The 20,029-nt window shown below is 31.2% G+C and overlaps 1 protein-coding gene across 1 annotated transcript; it reads right to left on the reverse strand.

The window, feature by feature from the left end:
- Window positions 1-4: 4 nt before the first annotated feature.
- Window positions 5-19,820, reverse strand: Atg1 (serine/threonine-protein kinase unc-51-like protein Atg1). The gene is made up of 17 exons (XM_074116268.1): window positions 19,555-19,820; window positions 18,261-18,353; window positions 16,555-16,605; window positions 15,463-15,495; window positions 15,140-15,176; window positions 14,515-14,565; window positions 14,299-14,424; window positions 12,361-12,434; window positions 9,127-9,287; window positions 8,784-8,959; window positions 7,930-8,005; window positions 7,672-7,798; window positions 6,269-6,358; window positions 6,045-6,165; window positions 5,869-5,967; window positions 5,639-5,703; window positions 5-4,505 (listed from the first exon to the last, which is right to left on the reverse strand). The coding sequence occupies exons 1-17, from the start codon at window positions 19,642-19,644 to the stop codon at window positions 3,957-3,959; spliced, it is 2,019 nt and encodes a 672-aa protein (XP_073972369.1). The 5' UTR covers window positions 19,645-19,820; the 3' UTR covers window positions 5-3,956.
- Window positions 19,821-20,029: the final 209 nt, after the last annotated feature.

Below are 20,029 nucleotides of genomic sequence, written 5' to 3' on the forward strand. Positions count from 1 at the left end.
CTTACCTAAAATCCTTTTCCATTTAAGTTTTGAAAGTCTTCAGAATATCCAGGGGATCCTGTTCATTGAAGGCGACGTTAGAATTGTGAGTGTTCATTATTAATAGCTTCCATTGCACTTTTCTTAGAGAACATTGGTATGTTTTTTTTTTTCATCACTTGCCACCAGTGGGAGAATGGATAAATTAAACGACAGACCATTTTATGGAGGGGGATTTTTTTTAAGGATGCATTACGCGCCTCGCATCTCAAACCTGGACATGTCGGAATGAAAAGTCTTGAGAAAGCGAACGAGATGTTTGGAGTAAGAATATAGAAAACGATCTGTGGTCCCGAACCAGCTGATACAGAAACAATTTTTTTTTTAGGAAATGGAGATGAAGAGAAGTTTTGGTTGAGGCAAGTAAAAAATGGTTTCCGGTCAAAATGTTTATAAAAAAAGGATCAGGAAGGGTGATGGCAGGTTTTTTTCCCCCCCTCAGAGTAGGATGAGATTACGGGGTTTATTGTAGATGAGCAATCTGGAATTTAGTGTGGCCTATTATCTACGCAGTTCACAGCTGTTTAGATGAATGCTTCGCTAATATTCTAATCTCCTAATGCACATTTTGTAGGATTGTAGGAGACCGGGAGGCTACCTTGGTGGAAGTTCTTGGTATTTTTGGGAGTGTGAGTGAGTGAGTGAGAGAGATAAGGACTGGGAATGGGAGATAAATCACAAGATTCAGTTCTTGCAACGATCAGGCCCCCGAATAATTATAATAAAATATAAAATTATCCCCAGCATAATTCTGTGCAATATTTACTTTCAATGTGGTGGGCCCCTCCATAGATTTGTAAACACGATTTATTACCATCATCTAAATTAGCAAACACTGGTCAACAGCACGTCTAATTTATGTTCAAATTCCTCAGAAATGCTCAAAAAAAAAAAAAAAAAAAACTCCCAACACAGGTACTGAAACATAAATATGTTTTTTTTTAAAAAAATGAAATCAATCGAACAAAATTTTTATTTGTACAAAAACAAAAATTACAAAAAAAATCAGTCTAGAAGGAAAAAAAAACCAAAGAAAATAACAAATAAAGTTTAATATAATAATAAGAGGATCATTAATATATATATCTTAATAAAATACCATATACATATATATTTTCCCTCATAATGTTATTTATAATTTATATATTATACAGTAATATTGTACAATTATTTTTTAATATTTTTTTTTTAGTAATTATATTCTTTCTTATTATTTTTAAACTCTTTTATAAGAGAAAAGAAATAAAAAAAATGCTTAAATTACATTAACAGCCTTTTTATAAATACAAACAACAAAAATTCTTAATATAAAATTTCAGTACCATTTCACTTACTGAGATCCATTTTAATAATCGTTCCTTAGCAAATAAATAAAAAAAAGAAAAGACAATACCTTTTAATAAATAACTCACTATTTACAAATTATTGTGGTAAACATTATCTTTGTTTTTGTTTTTTTCATCCTAAATATGAACGATGCACTAGGAAAAACGAAAGCATATATATTTTATCGTAATATATTTTTTATTTTACATTTTTATACACATGATAAGAAACCCAATAAGAGCTTAAATCAATTAGAAAACATTACATTACTAAGAAGATAGCTATGTTATTGTTCAATACAAAAGCTCTGGTACCTAGACTTTCAAAAAGAGCGCCATTTTTGGTTAATATACATTTTTAATTGATTTCAATTTTTTTTTAAAAATAGGATAATATTTTATGTCAAATTTCATTGAATTTGAAAAATAAATAACTTTATTAATTACTTTTTACTATACCAAAAAATAAAAATGTTTCATTAGTTAAATATCGATATGTAGTAAAGGTGAGCTAGTCGATTTACATAAGAAAAACAAAATTAGCTATTCGCTAAATAATCCTTCTAAGGAAGACTTTTATAATAATATAACACAATTAAACCATTACAAAACAAAAAATCTTACTGTTAAAAATCTGCAACTTTTTTTTTTTTGTCAATATGTACCAAAGTATCAATAAACATGTCTAACATAAAAGATTATTTTTTAACTTATGGGTTGTCATTTATGTATCGTGCTTTTCATTTCTTTCGATAATTTAACCTCACTTCAAATTTGTTAGTACTTTTTTTTTTTTTTAACACATCAATCAAAAACTGTGAATATGAATTAATTTGCTGAAACCCAAAAATAGGTTACACCAACAGTGCTTAAAAATTAACCTGGAACGTTTAAAAAAGAACTTCGTACTCTTAGTTGTTATTTTTAGCCACAAAAATTTACATGATAGAATACATTATTTATTATTCCTTGACACTTTACTAATTCATTATATCTTGAAAAGTAATAAACGGAAATCACCTCGCTACACTGGGAGTCGAAAATGGACGCGAATAGATAACGGTACAGTGGCATTGAGTTAGTTAATAACATAATCTGTTGCTGGACACATACAAATTTCACATTTTGGATGCACCCCACTGGATCCAACACTATTACGTGCTTTATTTTACTTTTTCTTTTTTTTAAATAACAATTACCATAATTGTTTACTTAACAATCCCAACAAAGTTTTTTTTTAGCATTTCTTATTAGGTAAACTGAAAAGATACTTCCAGAAATCTATCGTAAGCTGAAAATCACTTAAAGAATCGATTTTTTGATAAAAAAAAAAAAACATTACAATGAAATAGCAGTTTTAATAGAATCGTAACCACATCCTTTTCGATAAAGTAATAAACCTGTATGTAAAACAATAAATTTACCCAAAGTTTAAACCATATTACTGCAGCCGGTTATCTAGAAAATTGTCAAAAACAAACAACTGAATAATCGATTCAATAAAACGGACACTTAAAAACGGGGTGGATTATATTTTGTCCAAATCCTGCTTACAGAGTGCACTGGTGTTACTTAATTGAAATATCACATTTAAAGCAGCTGAGATGTTTCTATTTTTGAGTTAGGGAACCGAATGGTCGAAGATTGACCAGTTTACTGGCCTCAAAACACGTATTTCTTGTGAAAAAATTCACCTGTGATGTTTTTACATGCTACTTTTTTTGTTGTTAATGCAAAAGTTATTATCATTAAGTTTTATTTAAATAGTTTTACTTAACCATATATTTAGTAGATTCAACTCAATCAATGTAAGCTTTTTGAACTATCAAGTTTATTTGACATTTTTGTTACTTTATGTCAAGTACCTGAACGACTTTTAGCATGAAGAAACTTGGAAACGATTCATAGATGTGTTCATATTAAATAATAAGGTACTAAATAACTACTGAAAGAATTTTACAGATTTCAGCAAATACTTTTTGTAAATTTCGTCCATTGTTGCTCTTTTATTCAGCTTTAATTCACATATTATAGCCACTTTTTATTTTTTATTTCAATTAATAGGTATACTAAAAGCACTTTTATGTAAAAAATATACTCTGTTTAATAAGTGGCTTTTTGTTTTTGGAATACTTATTTGAAGAGCAGTTTTATTTAGTTGGAAAGGAGCTTTAGATTAGTAATAAGTTTTGATTGCTTGTAATAATATCTATAGCTCATAATCTATGGCAGCATGTTTAAACATGCCGATTTGTTTTTTTTTGTTTTTTTTTAATGACACCTTATGTTACAATTAATTGAAATTATAGCACCCCAAGATTTTTGTGGTTGTTGTTGTTGTTGTCCACAGTTGCGTGATTTTGGGGAGGATGAGAGTTAATTTATAAACAAATCGTTCCTGCTTTTTCTAGTTTTTTTAAAGGCTCATTACATGGCACACATTGTACTCCGCCCTAAATGCCAGACAAGCAAGGACTTGTAAAAAAAAAAGTCTTCTGCTTTTTTAACTCCAGGATTCCCATATACCTTTTGACTGCGAAACTCCTAAACTGTAAGCAGCCTAGGAGTAGACATCATGCCAACAGCCGGTAGCTACATGTCCGCCGTTGTATTCGAATAAATATAACCTTGCTGTTGGAGTACGCCCAACCGTTTTTCCACAGCTTCTTTATATCTGGTCAACAATAGCCTATCCTGCGCATTGGCCGCCTGCTGCGCCAAAGCATGTAATAATATCTGCGCTGTTTGATAACGGCGAAAACATTCCGCAGGATTGCCAAACAATTCGTCCAAAGCGGCCGATTGACAAGTATGTATAGCATGATCGTAGAGAATTTTATCAGCCGTTGCTGTCGCATTATGCAACAATCCTGGCTGGCTGTTTAACTGTTTGCAGTCGGCCAGACAACGACGAAAACGTGCATTCAATATACCTACCACATTGCTTACTGTAGGCGATGGTTGAAGTACGCCGGCGCGTAATTGTGCCGTTGCCAATGATAAGGCAGAACTCAGTAGTTGTAGAGCTCTGACCAATAACACCAGACGGTCTACTCTGCCTCGACTTTCGGCCACTTCGCTAACACATTCACTCAACGCCAGTACGAAATTCAGCTTGGCCAAAGTCTCGTTGTGTTCTCTCTGGAAAAAATATACATCAAAATGATAAACGTCAATTGAAAAATCAATAACTAAATAATAATTACTTTTGCACACACAAAATCTGGGTTACCACTCAAATGACTCTCTCTTAATACAGTTCTTGAGTGGTAAACATTTCCTTAAAACATGAATTATTTTTAAGGAGATTTTTCACTAACATTATTAAAGTTTGTAACCTACATTATACGAAAACGGCACTGTAGAGGGAAGCACACCTTAACCCTCTTCAAGAACTACACAAAAACTAATTCACCGGGAAAAACTGTTCAAATAAAAGTGGTAGGACTGCGGGTAATTTATATGAATATTGTGAGATAATCAACGAAGCAATAAAAAATAAATAAAATACGTGAAACTAGCAAATTATCATTTCCGAGTTATGAATTTTCTTTAATTTAGAAATTCAGAAATATCTTTAATTCTTCTTAATCATTAGAGACTGAAGCGTACAGAACGCCATAACGGAACCTTAGAAGGAAGCGATCCTATCTACTCTCACAAATATGCCTGTACTTTTTTTTTTTGAAAAAATGTTACATTAGATTAAAAAAAAAAAAATTGAAAGTTTTGCTATTTGAGGAAAAAAGTTTAAAAAAAAAAAAATCGCTAGAGACGTTTTCGAGTAAATCAAAAAATAGTGAAAAAACGTAATTGTCTGGAACATAATCTAGATAATGAAATCAACATATGTAAGGACCAAAATATGGTTATTAAAAATTATTTAAATCTTATTTTGTTAAATTATAATTTCACGTGTGACTATTGAATAACGCATTGAAAAATAAATATAAATAATAATTCTAGTAGGCGGTTGGTGAGCAAAAAACCTTCGTAGCGAAGTAGAATGCCATCAACCGTGCTAAAAAAGGAATAATGATAATCATCAAAGGTTTGCCAGTCAATTCCCCAGGAATAGTGCAATTCCTTTTGACAGTTAATCAATTGATTTTTTCAATTATGGCGAGAAATTGGCAGCCACACAGATCAGAAGATTCACGCTCAGTAGGGCTTAAGTTAGATATAGTAATGCTCAAGCCTTGAAAAGAGATTGTAAAAAAAAAGTTGCTGAATTGTTTAGAGTAGTAAATCCTTTTATTTATCAAAAAGTATACCTCTAAAAGTGTCTCTTGTGGCAATTCCGGTAATACAAATGTCACGGGCGACTCTGAATTGTATTCTGTAATAAAAATACAATTTTAAATTATTGACATTTAATAATAATTGAATAATTGATATTTAATTGCATGAATGATTAGGACCAAAGCGGAATATTATTTAGCGGTGAACTAAGATTTAATATTTGATTTAATACGTAAAAAAAAAGTACAATTCTTCAACTAACCTTGATTTCCTGTAATTGGTTTGCTAAACGGCACTAAAGGTAACATATAATTGGTGTTCAGAGAGGTTATAGCTCCGGACAGAAGTGGTGAATTTACCACTGAAATCAAAATAGGGTATTAATTTCTATTTAAAGCTTGTACTGACTTAAAATAATTCCAATAAAAGATAGCTTACTCGACTTCCTCAGTGGTGAATTGGTTGGAGTAACTGTCCAGGTATTAACAGGAGGCGGAGTTTCCGGTACACATTTACCACCCACACCTCCGCTAGGGGTAGTACCCAGCGCATACTGTACCTGAAATTACAGGTTTAATATAAATAAGTTCAAGAAACCTGATTCAATATTTCTGAAGATTTTACACAATGTCTAAGAAAAGATATTGGGAACAACTGCTTACAGGAGGCGGTGACAACGAGCTGATATCTGGAGGAGATGCTCTGTTTGCAACCCTCTGCATACTTATCGGCTGAGATCTTGGTACGGAACTCTGAAATTTTTACAGAATAAAAACAATTATTTTCCAAATTTATCGTAGAATGTTTGTGATATAAGGAATAAAGAAACTTCGCCTTGCATTTAAACTTGTTTAAATCATAATAACACTCTTCTTTCTAAATTAGAGAACCAAACCTAAGCAGCAAAAATAACAGAAAAAGTGTCTTCTCTGTCTCTCGTTTATCAATTTAGGAAGCGGTGGTTTCCATTCTTTTAAGTTTTTATACATTCAAAATGATCTTTTGCAGATTAACAACTCTCAAGAATCGCACAATGAACTAATGATCGCAAGTGAAGTTAGGTGTAAATGTAGCTTAATACTATAACTACAAGCAAATATGACGAGTTGTTTAGAGAAACCAGACAATTAGATTGTGCTTCTCCTGACCAAATAAATTATATTTATTATGTTTTATAATTATTATATCTTATTGAAATTAAGCATAAATCGAATTTTAACGTTTTTTTTTTATAAAGTTATTTAATTTCTATTTAACTAGGAATCACAAATATCACTATTACTATTCTTATATTTACTCTATATTTAGTAATATTACTATTCTCTACTTTGTCTTTAGTAATTAAATGTACATGCTCGAGGACTCTGAGCTGAACGAACAAATGTGGTAAGTCACCAAATTTTGTCTTTTTATGGGTGACTTAAAACTAAACTAATTTTACATATACGCTTTGTAAATAACTATGGTAAAGTAATTGCCTATTTTTTCAGGCAGGCTTTTCGTCCAACTACCAATTAGGTGTAGTGGACGGAGGCGACTAGCAAGCATACTTTACTGTAAAATTACTTTTATTAACTATTAACCCCTTAACGTGCGGCGTTGTACTTAGAAATCATACCAATTGTATAAATATCCAAAATACCCAAGGTTACTTTCTGTAACCACAAAATGCATCACTGTTTTTATAAAGATAAACTTATCGCTGCACGGCGCACGTGCTTTGTTTTGTTTTGCAACCAGTTTGATACACAAGACGCCCTTCTTGCATTTCTGCACTCGTGTTGACTAACTGCGATCCGTCTTAGGATTTTCGTAAACTTCGACTGACCGTTATATCCGTTATAGTTTTTCGTGAATTTATATAAAGGCTATTGTTTCATATATTTTACGATTTAGTCGTGAAATATCAAACACTTGTTTCTCTATTCAAGGCCCTAAAGACCGGGTAATCGAACCCAGTACAATACATAATAAGCTTTACAGGTCAAAGCCTCTAACCGCTCAGCTACCGTGTGGCGCCTATTGTAAATAACTATAAACTAAAAAATCATCTTTTCGAACCAACCTTATTTGGAGGTGAAGCTGGGATCGCAGCCGTAGGTGCAGCAGTTCCTCTACCTGTTGTTGATCTAGTCGGCACAGGTATCGGCAAAGAACTTGGCCTTGGTGGGCTAACACTAATTTCTTGACATCTTTAAAAGTAATGTTAAACGAAAGTGAATAGATCAATTCGGTTTTCGTTCCAAAATTGTTATTATTTATAAAAAAAATAAATAAAATAAAAGATATTTGATTTATTATCTACATTGAAGAAATCACTTACTGCTTATCAGTAGGAAGATTCGAAGGAACTAATACAAAATCGTCAGAATCTTCTGGTGTCATACAAACAGGAAATCCTGAAATATTTCATTTATTAACCATTAGCTATTAAACAGATAATTAAAATAAATCTGCATTATCATAAAAATGTTTGAACTTAATTCTTTTAGCATTAAACAGCTTATTTTCAATGTAATAAACTACTAATTATAAATAGGTCCTGGGAGATGAATACTGGGGATGCTGATCACAATTCTTGGCAGTCGACATAGAATTGTGAAATCTCACGAACAAGCACCACTATATATATATATTATTTTAAGGCAAGTTATAATAAGAGATATTTGACTATTATATATTATAAAACAATTATTCTTTTTGACTAATAAATAACCTAACAAAAAATATGGGATATTATGTAAAATGAATATATGAATAGTGTAGGACTAAATCTGAAACAGATTTAAGTTTAGGTAACATTTCTCTACTCCCCCCCAAACTATTAAGATCTTCGGTTTTTAACGGTGAAACCCCCATGCACTACAAAACTACAAAAATATTATTATTTAATAATTTATTTTTATTTATTTATTTTGTAATTTACAATCTGTATACATTGTATACAATCAGTAAATATGGAGAGAGTGATGAACTGGTGCGGGAGGAGAGCAGGAGGAGAGAAACTACCCAGCGGTAGCACTCTCTAAAGGAGAGAGGAGATTGTGAGGAGGAGAGAGGAGAGATTAGTTCTTCAGACTGTAAGGAAGTCGCAGGGCCACTGGCGATTCAGTCGGCGAGTAGGATTGTTAGGGATGTCAGAGATTTAATAATTTATAACTCTAATTATCTAAATACCTGAATCTGGTGCCGGACTTGAAGAAAGAGGACTTGGTGGCTGTGTATTCTGCTGTTCTGGAGGTTGTAGAAATTTGTGGCTAAAAAATGTATTAAAATCCATTCTTTCTGAAGCATTTCTTCGCAACAATCCGTTCAACAGTTCAGTTAGTTCAGGTGATGTTCCACTAGGAATCCTATTGCAAAAAAAAAAAAATAAATAAACAAATAAATAAAATGTAAGAAGGGAAATTCAGGACCTCAAGTCGCCCTGATTCTTGGTCCACCCATCTACTACTGTCGATCATTATAAGCAAGTGTCTTATTACAATGCAATTAATTAAAAAGAAAAAAAAAAAATTACTTTGGCGCTAGGTTCGCATTTTTTTCATAGAACATCTTCAGCGCTTGTGGAGTTTGTGCTTGAAATGGTGCTTTCCCAGTAAGACATTGAAATACAATGGTGCCTAAACTCCAGAGATCGGCTTTAGCATCATACTGAAGAGACATGATTACTTCCGGTGCCTATGGACATATTTCACATAGTTAGTTCTATTTATTTTGTGATAAAATTTAATGTTGAGAATAGCCTAGGCTAAGATGGGTACTGGTTTTTGTTTTAAGGCAAGAATACAACGTAATAAATGAAAAATGTGTGATTTTCAAAAGTCCAATCAATCTAAGAACTTAGATAATAAAGTAATAAGAGGTCAATGTAACGCATCCTGAAGTTAGGTTACGAGAAAATCAAACTTCTGTCTTTGAAGGTGATTGGCACTTTCAGCTTTAACCGGACGACCAAGCTTTGTGTACTGTGGATCACAGAATACGAGCTATTTTAATTTTTAAAAACTACTTCGAACTCATACAATTTATTGAAAAAAAGAAAAAAAAACTGCAGTTAAATCAACGGTAACGGTGAAGTTAACTTGCGAGATTTTAAACTTTAAAAATAAATGGCGTCTATCAAGGCATTATAACAACTATTACTATTACGCTATTAGGCGCCACGGTAGCCGAGCGGTTAGAGGCGAGACCTGCGAAGCTAATATGCTAATAAGATTGCCGGTCTTAGGCCTTGGATTTTATTTAATAGTTAATAAAAGAAATTTACAGTAAAGTATGTTTGCTAGTCGCCTTCGTCCACGACACCTAATTTGGTAGTTGTACGTTAAGCCCCGCCTGAAAAAATAGGCGATTATTTTACTTTACTTTACTATTACGCGAAATTTCAAACTGCACTGGACATTTGTTAACAGATCTTTTCTTTCTTTACACGAAATAAAGCTATTTCCTTCAAATAAAATAACAATCTCATCCGCTCAATCCCACGTTCGTATCTAACTGAAACAATAATTAACGAAGTTGACCGAAACCAACTTATTGAGAGTAAGAGTTCCGCCTTACTACCAAGTGTTCCCTCTAAGCCGGTGTTTCCCAACGTGGGGCCCACGCCCCCCAGGGGGGCAATTAGATAGTTAAGGGAGGAAATTCGAAAATGGACTCGACACGACTTTAACACTTTCGCTCCGGGCCATTTAAATGCAATGCTAGATATCGCTGCCAAATTTAACAAAAAAAAAGCAAATTCTTAAATAATTGCGGTAAATAATTATTAGGTATAATTCCGTTTGACGAGACCAAAATATCAACTGGGTGATTGGCGTCGTCAAGTAAACTTCGTCCGGGGTTCACCGCGGAGCGTGCAGTCTGCCGCGGGGAACCCCGGACGTTTTAAAAACTCGCTAAACAGCGCAGTTGTTGGCACCTCATTGGCCTATCGCTGCATATCAAATATGCAGTATCAAGAAGAACTCGCAGAATTGCAAAATGATGAGTCAGTTAAAACTTTATTTAATATAAAAGGAGCGATGGCATGGCTTTGTGAGGAAACAGAAATCAAATACCTAAATTCAACCAAATGTGCAAGAAAACTATTGCTACCGTTTCCATCTTCATTTTTAGCTGAATGTGGATTTAGTGCTGTAAATGATTTACTGGTAAAAAAAAGAAATCGGCTGGATATAACACAACGTGGAGACTTGAGACTGCAGCTAACCAAATTGGAACCTTATATAAAATCTCTGTGCAGCAAGCATCAAGCGCAAGGATCTCACTAAATTAAAATAATAAATTAATATAGAAAAATCTGTATTAAAATTATTTGGAATTTGAATTTCAGTTTTTCATTATATGTTTTGAAATTTTACTTACTGTGTTTTGTTAACAATTTCAGAGTGATTTCTTCCTAGAATCTATCATTTATGTTTCTTAAGTGAACGAATCAATTTTTTAATGTTAAAAATTATATATGTTACATAGGGGGGGCATAAAAATTTTATAAAGGTTAAGGTGGGGCATGACACAAAAAAGGTTGGGAAACACTGCTCTAAGCTGTGCGCGTGTGCGCGCGCACATAAATTTAAACATAGCGCACATGAAAAATATTTGCGCGCACAAAAATGTTTTGATTAAAACGAAACAAAGAAATCGATTGCAGGAACATATGGATATATGGATATAAATGACGGAAACAATGTAAATTTAAGTTAAGTTTATGCAGAATGGTTAAAACCAAAAGGCTGGAGAGAGAAGGTATAAAATAAATGCCATTCATAAACAATGTAATCCTGAATTCTAAAAATTGTTCAATAATAAGTAATTATGAATCGACGTTCTTGTTTGTTTGTTTTGACAAATGTTTTAATTGAAAAAATTAGAAGCAGACAACGTTATTACATTGTAAGTATTTAAATTTTCTTATTTTCCATTTGAATGGAAAAGGCTTCCCTAAATCAGCTAAATTCTGTCTTCACGATCTAATGATCTGACTTGATTTTAGGGTAGTTTTTTTCATTGTGTTCCGTTGTAATGTGTGGTACGCTGTACGATCGAGTCAATGCGCATAAGTAGGTACACAATTCGGCTGAATATTTTTTTTATTAAATGCACTTTTTTAAATTGCCACAAAAAATTGTTTATTTTGGGAAAAACTGCACACACCTAAAAAAAGTGCGCACACAGGTCACAAAAAATTAGAGGGAACACTGCTTACTACTCCATTAAAATGGTCCCATTGTTTCCGAATCAATTACGACCTTCTGGGTTCTAGAGCTTTGGTGGCGAGAGTGGTAGAAATAGAAGTTCTAACATAATACAGAGGATGGAAGATTTGCGAGGAATCGGTCAAATAAAACCACTCGTCTTTTTGCCAACGTTTCGACACAAATATATTGTCCTCTTCAGGGCGTGGCTATGCGGGTTGGTTGAGTTACAAAAACTCAACCAACAGTTTCTGTAACTCAACCAACCCGCATAACCACGCCCTGAAGAGGACAATATATTTGTCGAAACGTTGGCAAAAAGACGAGTTGTTTTATTTGACCAATTCCTCGCAAATCTTCCATCCTAAGTTTAACAATTTGCGGTCACGAAAACTATATATTCATAATACAGAAGATTTAAGTTTTAAACAGTAATTTAACATTTACTTTTAAATAAACATCTATCCATTAAAACTTTTATAAAAAACTTAATTACCTTGATGGAATACTTTAAATATTCAAGATTATTTCACATTTAAAACAAAAATTCTTACCATATACATCGGAGATCCACAAAGTGTAGCAGCCATAACACCATCTTGCAGGAATCTTGCAAAGCCAAAGTCAGCTGTACAAACAAAAAAACAATATTTATTTATTAGCATAAAAATTTATATTTCCTATTTATTTAAATTTCTTAGAATTGATTAGCCGACACAAACCCTAATGATGGCTATATTCAAATACACAATTCCAAGTAAAACATTTAACTAAGATTAACAGTAATATCTATTCCTCTATAATAATGAAACTATCTAACACAATTTAAAAAGAAAAAAATTACAAAATAAAAAAAAACTATGAAGCTAAATATTTCAAAAACTATTTTACCAAATCATTCCACCAACATTCATCAATGATTTTGTTTATTTTATTTATTTATTTTTAATGAAAATCGTCTGTTTAAGTTCATTCTACGACTAAAGTGATTTGAACGAACTAGTAACCTCCAAAAATATAGCATTCAATATCTCACTAACTATTATCACTAAAACATTGTGGTTCATATCGGTATGCAATCTGTACCGAATTGTAGGGAAAACAAAGCTATATAACTGGCAAAAAACCGCCATGTTTTAGTGATAATAGATAAAGAGATATTGAAGCCTTAAATTTGAAGGTATTCAAAACTTCTCAAATTTCGAACCTTAATATCTCATTTCCTAACGAACAAATTTCAATGCAATCTGTACCAAATTGTAGGGAATACAAAGTTCTATAACTGGCAAAAAACCGCCATGTTTTAGTGATAATAGATAAAGAGATTTTGAAGCCTAAAATTTGAAGGTATTCAAAACCCCTCAAATTTCAAACCTTAATATCTCATTTCCTAATGAACAAATTTCAATGCAATCTGTACCAAATTGTAGGGAAAACAAAGCTCTATAACTGGCAAAAAACCTCCATGTTTTAGTGATAATAGATAATGAGATATTGAAGCATAAAATTTGAAGGTATTCAAAACCCCTTAAATTTCAAACCTTAATATCTCATTTCCTAATGAACAGATTTCAATGCAATCTGTACCAAATTGTAGGGAATACAAAGTTCTATAACTGGCAAAAAACCGCCATGTTTTAGTGATAATAGATAAAGAGATTTTGAAGCATAAAATTTGAAGGTATTCAAAACCCCTCAAATTTCAAACCTTAATATCTCATTTTTTAACGAACAAATTTCAATGCAATCTGTACCAAATTGTAGGGAAAACATAGCTCTATAACTGGCAAAAAACCCGCTATGTTTTTGTGATAATTTAGCTGTGACCAAAATTACTTCTCCTAAAGAGCGAAAAGAAAAATTATCTGTAATTTTAAATTGAATGACCATTCATTCATGAAAAATCAGTTCAATCAATTAAATCAATTTAATATCACATAGGGAAGCTCTAGTCACCCTACATGCTAAATTTTATCAAAATCAGATTTAGATTTATAAATGTTATTAGTATTAATATTTTTAAAGGGGGGGCCTTTCATAAAGATTCACAGCGTTGGGACCTCTAATACGCAAATCTACAAAAATTTTAAACCAAATGGCACTTTATTCACAATTTTATATTCAAGCTTTCGATAATTTGAAATGATTGCGAAACTTCCACTTAGGTAGAAGTAAGAGGAGAACATCGCTTCAGTGTTGTGTAGGGAAGCCTTAACCCTTTCATCCAATAACCGATTTATTCACTATCGATTTACTATCAGATTTACAGATTCGTAAAGCCTGGTTTCTTCAATCGAAAAATATTTTGGGTAAGGTCAGCCTAATGGAAGCTTCGCCCCACTGCTTATAAATAAAGACTTCATCTAAATCTATTTAAATAATAAATGCCCAAATTAATACCTACCAAAAAAAAAAAATACATGTATAAAAATAAATGGTTTTCTAAATTTTATTTTTAAATAATTTAAAAAGAAGTAAAATTGAAGACTAACCTATTTTAAGTCTGATTTGCGAGGGCTGTGGACAAGGTTTTGGACCAGCGTGACTTAGGAGGATATTCTGAGGTTTTAAATCTCGATGAACCACACCTTTCGCGTGAAGAGCTTTCATTGCCCCAGCTATTAAAATAAACATAATAATCGATTTTAGTAATCAATTGAATTATTTGAGTTTATAAATTTGTAAAATAGCAGAAATTAAAAATTTACCCAGCTGATTCAAGAAAAGCCTGATAGTATCTTCACTAAGTGTTCCTTTAACTAAAACAAAATAATAGATGATAATTTAATAATGCAAACAATATTATTTATAACAAAAAATATTTCTTTATCGAAATAATATTATATCAAGTAGATATGAAAGAAATCGATTAAAACCTCAGATCAGCTGTTCAAACTTTCGGCATATTCCAATTTTTAATAAAAATCGATAAAAACAAACTACCGTTTTACCTCAATGAAAAAGATGGCGCTTGAAATGGCTATAAAAAAAATCTGGTTATCTGTAGAGAATTTTTCACACATAGTAGATATCCATAATCAAAACAACCCTTCAAAACATCTGCTTAATACTTTGCAAACTTATGGTGCATTTTTGGAAAACTGATCTTCTTATAATTTATATAACATTACTTTTTGCCAATACTACGAGAAAAAAAAAAAAAAAATGCTCTACGTGAAATCGTAAGGGAGACAACTCTTCTTGATCCGTTTGCTACTGCCCAGCTGGAAATCTACACGGAACTTTCTCACCGTACTTAACAACGTTATGTGTGGTGTACTTATTTCATGAGACGAAAATTTTAGAAAAAGGAGGAAAAAAAAACGTTCTTACCACCCAGATAATCAGCCAGATCACCTCCATTGCAGTACTGAAACAGATATTACATTATAATTAATACCCACAGTTTTCTGACATTCAAGGCAGTGTATTAATCGCAAAATAAATATAGATCTAAATTTAATAAGAAGTTAGTTTTTATATCTTAAGTTTTGGGAAGAAATAATGAAACTTAAATCTTACTTTCAGTGAAGTCAACGATTCATTCTTAGATTAAATCTAATTTAATCAATCATTGAAAATATTTTAAAGAAAATATAATTTTATAAATAAAAGTACTAATATTTTTTTATTTTTAAATAAATATTTTATCTTACCTCCATAACTAAGAAAACGTTGTGTGCAGTTTCCTAAAAGAATGCATCTTTTATTAACATTTAAAATAATAATAATAACAAAAAGGGAAGGGATTAGCTATGAGGTTAGCATACTGGACTCCCACGCGGAGGTCCCGGGTTCGAATCCAGCAGCTGACCCTTAGATTTTCTCTTCCTAGGAGCTTCTTACAGCTCACTGTCCGGTGATGGACAGTGTTGTCTGTAACGAGAGAACACTGTCCGGAGGCCGGCAGTGCACTGGAAAAAGCTCCGGGCGCTAATGACCTCAGCTGTTGATGCGCCAAAAAAAAAAAAAAAAAAAAAAAAAAAAAAAAAAAAAAAAAAAAATTATCATCGTTCAACGTTCCCTTAACCCAGTGGTTCTTAACCGGTGTTCCGCGAATATGGTCCAAGTGTTCCGCGAAATTTCAATTTTAAATGTATTGAAAATTAGAAACTTAAGAAAGATACGAAAACAAAAATCGTTCTTTTTTTTAAAAAATTTAAATTTTCTACTACCAAAGCTGGCCTATCTTTTTAAGTCAGTCTTTTACAGCAATTTTCCAGTGGAAGTGAATTAGTGATGGGCAACATCGTTCATTTCAATGAACTAAGTAAAATGACTCGTTCGTTCGTCCATTTAAAAAATTTCAACGCAACGTACTTTTATATTCATTATTTGATTAATTTCATTTTCAGAATTTATTTTTTAAAACTATGTAATAATTTATCCTTTTTAATTTTAATTAATACACCTATATCTTTTTCGAAAATTATATTCGATTTTGTATTATTCGTTAATTTTAAGTTCTTGCTAAATACCGAATTTCAAATTTTTTTAATGTTAGTGTTCCGCGAGAAAAATATATACATAATTGTGTTCCGCGTCTTTGAAAAAGTTAAGAACCACTGCCTTAACCTCAAAAAATAAATCTGGTAAATACTGAAACCAGCCAATTTTTAATAAATTTTAAGTTTGATAAAAAAAAAAAAAATGTCTCAACAAGAATCTTCAAAAATTAGTTACGAGAAAAAGAGGTCTGGGGAGATTTTATGATAATAATTACTTTTTAATAAATTAATCACACTTACCTTGCAATCTAACAGGGCAACTACATTTTCATGATGTAGTTCAGTCAATTCCTAAAAACAATGGGAATATATGTAAATGAAATTTTAAATTATGATTAAAAAATGAAATAAAATACAAAACTAAGCCTGGACTAAGTACATATATTGCAAATTTTATTATTTAAAAGACGTTCTTTAATCATTAATAGCTAACTAGCTACTGCAACGTTGAAATTATTCTCAATCACGAATTTCTAAGGATTACAGGAAATAGGAACTTGTTCAACATTTCCATTTTTTTATTTTTTTTAAGGTCACGGTAGCTACAGCTGTACAGTTTGCGGAAGGTAAACAAATCGAAGGTCAAACAATATTCTTATTGGTAGTGTTAAGTAATAGGTTAGTTTTTTCTTTTTACTTCCTTTAAAAGAAAAAAAAAAAATATTGCTATTATTTCCAATTTTCGAAATCAATTTTCCAATGAAAATATCCGCCCCTAAATTCGAAAAAAAAAACAGTATTGAGTATATGCGTAAATACTGGCTCAAAACCAAAAAAAATTCTAGGAAGTTTCAGAATTTACATTTTCTTTGGATCCTAACAGAACGTTATTGAATTTTCTGAAAACGACTCCAAAGATTTTCTATCATACAGATATATATTTTATTTTAAATATTTTTATAAAAAAACTTAATTAAGCACTTTTGGGGGAATGGGGAGCGGACAGGTTTCTACTAAAGTTGCATTTTTAATGCACGTAATGTATGCATCTATTACTTAGGAAATTTAGACGGATTAAATGAGTAGCTGAAATTCTGACTTCGATGAAAATAACAAGATCGGAAAAACAAATTACTGAAGAGTGTTTGTTTTCCACATTTTTTTCCGGAATCTATTCCATCCAACTTAGTGCATTAACTTTTCATGTGAATAATTATCCTTGCTAGAAACTTCTATCCAGGGAAAAAAAATCGTTTAAGGAAATTACGGAGACAAAGATGGAAATAGGCTATTCTCTGACGTGCCATTTCATTGAATCGAGTGGCATTACCACCAAAGAAAATTTAACTCTTTACTATTCCTAGTTAAAAGAAAAATCACCTGACTGTAAGCGTGATAATCTTAAGCGATTTATTTTCAGCATTCGTAGTTAAAGACCTATCGCTTTAGTTTCGAGATATTTTTCTTGAATATTGACTCGGTTCAGGGCAAAAGCTTCCCCCCCTCCCAAATAATACTTTTATTAATCTCAGACTAGATTTTTAAATTTCAACATCTTTGCGTATCTTTTTTTCGTAAATATTACACTTTGCTAAGATTATTCGAGTAAACCATATTAGTATAATTATTATCCACAACCGTCACTATCGTCTTCAAAGTCAAGAATATCATAGGAGCCATATTTTTAGAGAAAACAAGTCTCTAAATTGAGATACTTCCGGTTGGCAGATTTATTCCAAACGCTTACTATCAGGTCAACCTAAACTAGATATTAAATTTGAATTTGAATTTCCTGCGAGATTTCGTATTGGATGCTGCAACTAAGTTGGTAACAAAGATACAGACCACTTGTAGTTTCAACCTCTTCTTTAGACTCTACTGATCACAAAAAATAGATATTTTTCCACAGTAAAGTCGAAATAGAAATTTTTTCAAGATCAAAATACTTCCTCTTACCTATTTTTGAGAGAAATTAAAAATATTTACAAAGAAACTATAGATATTACCTTTAATATTTTAATTTCCTTTCCCAATAAATTCTGAGATTTAGCTAAATTTTTCTTTGTTATACTCTTGATTGCAACAATAACTTTTGCATTCTAAAACACAGAAAAATATTTCAAATTGAATCACTTCTTTGTAAAAGTAAAGTATTTACTAATCATTACATTCACCAAACAGTCAATAAAAATAAAGTTAAAAAATTTGTATTGGCAATTTTTAACTGTAACAAATTCACTAATTAATGTGATTGGTGTATCTAAAATTAATTTTGTATGGCATACAACTTAATAAGTTAATGATAGTTCCCTTGAAATAAAAAATCCACTGTGATATATTCAGTTTCAACACGTAATAATTAACAGATTTTAATGTAGTACGATGATTATTTATTTATTTTCAAATAGTCACTGTAATACGGCAACCAAACGCTTTAAATGGCTTCACAAATTTACCTAAATTTAGTTAGTTAGATATAAAAGTTAACCCTAAATAAGTTTACAAAACTCCAAGCTTCAGGAATAATTAAGCTAATTTCTTATTTCTTTTCTGTGTAGATTATGGTTAGTATGGTAAATAAATATCCACCGCAATATAAAATTCAATAACCGAAACCACAATAATTTTGAGGACAACCTAGTATTACGATAAAAGAACTTTTGGAAATTGTTAAAAACTGAATGAAGTAGTTGGTAATTAAGAAAATACGACCAACATCTTACTCGTACTTAACGATAAACAAAGTTGTCCATCACCAAGTTAAAATAATAATCACAAAGACTTGAAGAAATAATGTTGCAGGCGATAAACATACATATCTAAAACTAGACAAGACCCTACTGATCAGTTTCAGTGTGTCAATGTACCCTGAAAGAGAATTGATCTCTTTTATAACCTGCAAAATAAATAAATATAAAGGAACTATTCATTTATGAAATTCGAATATTATGTATATACTTCCGAAAAAAAACTAAAAACCTTAGAATTATAATGTTTAGAAGAAAGACGTCTTGTAAACATGCACTCATTGGTGATGGTCAAATAATTTTACTAGCTGGCAAGACCGCTGATTTTCAGATTACGCAACTTATTAAATTAAATTTTATGTAATTCTAGCAGAATAAGATTATTAAAATACTGATTAATGTAAGTTGTGCAAAATATAAGTACTGTCGTAAATTGACATTTAGATGTAAATAAAACAACTGTCTTTTTATAGCAAAATTGATTTTAGAGTTAATAATTGTATCCAAAATTAAAAAATAAAAAGATAAATAATGAAGACAGAAATATTCAAACCTTCCTGAGCCGTCCTTTAAAAACAACAGCAAAAGCACCATGTCCTATTAAGTCTTTGCTATTGTATTCATAGTCCCCTACGACTTCCATGTTTAGAGATTACTTAGGTCACATTACATTATAAAATATACATATATGTTATGAAAAACATAAATTATATTCACATTGAATTTATAATACTTTTTTGTTTAAAAAAAAAGTTAAGAACTGCTTTTGACTACTACATCTTGCCATCTTCTCAGCAGAGCTTGAGACAAAATGGCATGCAGTCAGCTGATTGGATCAATATTGTTTATTAATTTTTGCAAAAAAAAATGTAATCAATTTGAGTAGTCCAAATTAAAGAAAATTAATGATAAAGTTTTTTTTATTATTTATTCAACAGAAAAATTAAAAGTAATATTTATAAAGAAAGTTGTGTGATGATATACAATCAATACTGTTTTCTGGGGGGTTATAAATATTTAAATTAATT

The sequence above is a fragment of the Rhodnius prolixus genome, unplaced genomic scaffold (genome assembly GCF_049639745.1).
Source record: "Rhodnius prolixus isolate KJV_2025 unplaced genomic scaffold, Rpr scaffold_13, whole genome shotgun sequence".
Classification (NCBI taxonomy): domain Eukaryota; kingdom Metazoa; phylum Arthropoda; class Insecta; order Hemiptera; family Reduviidae; genus Rhodnius; species Rhodnius prolixus.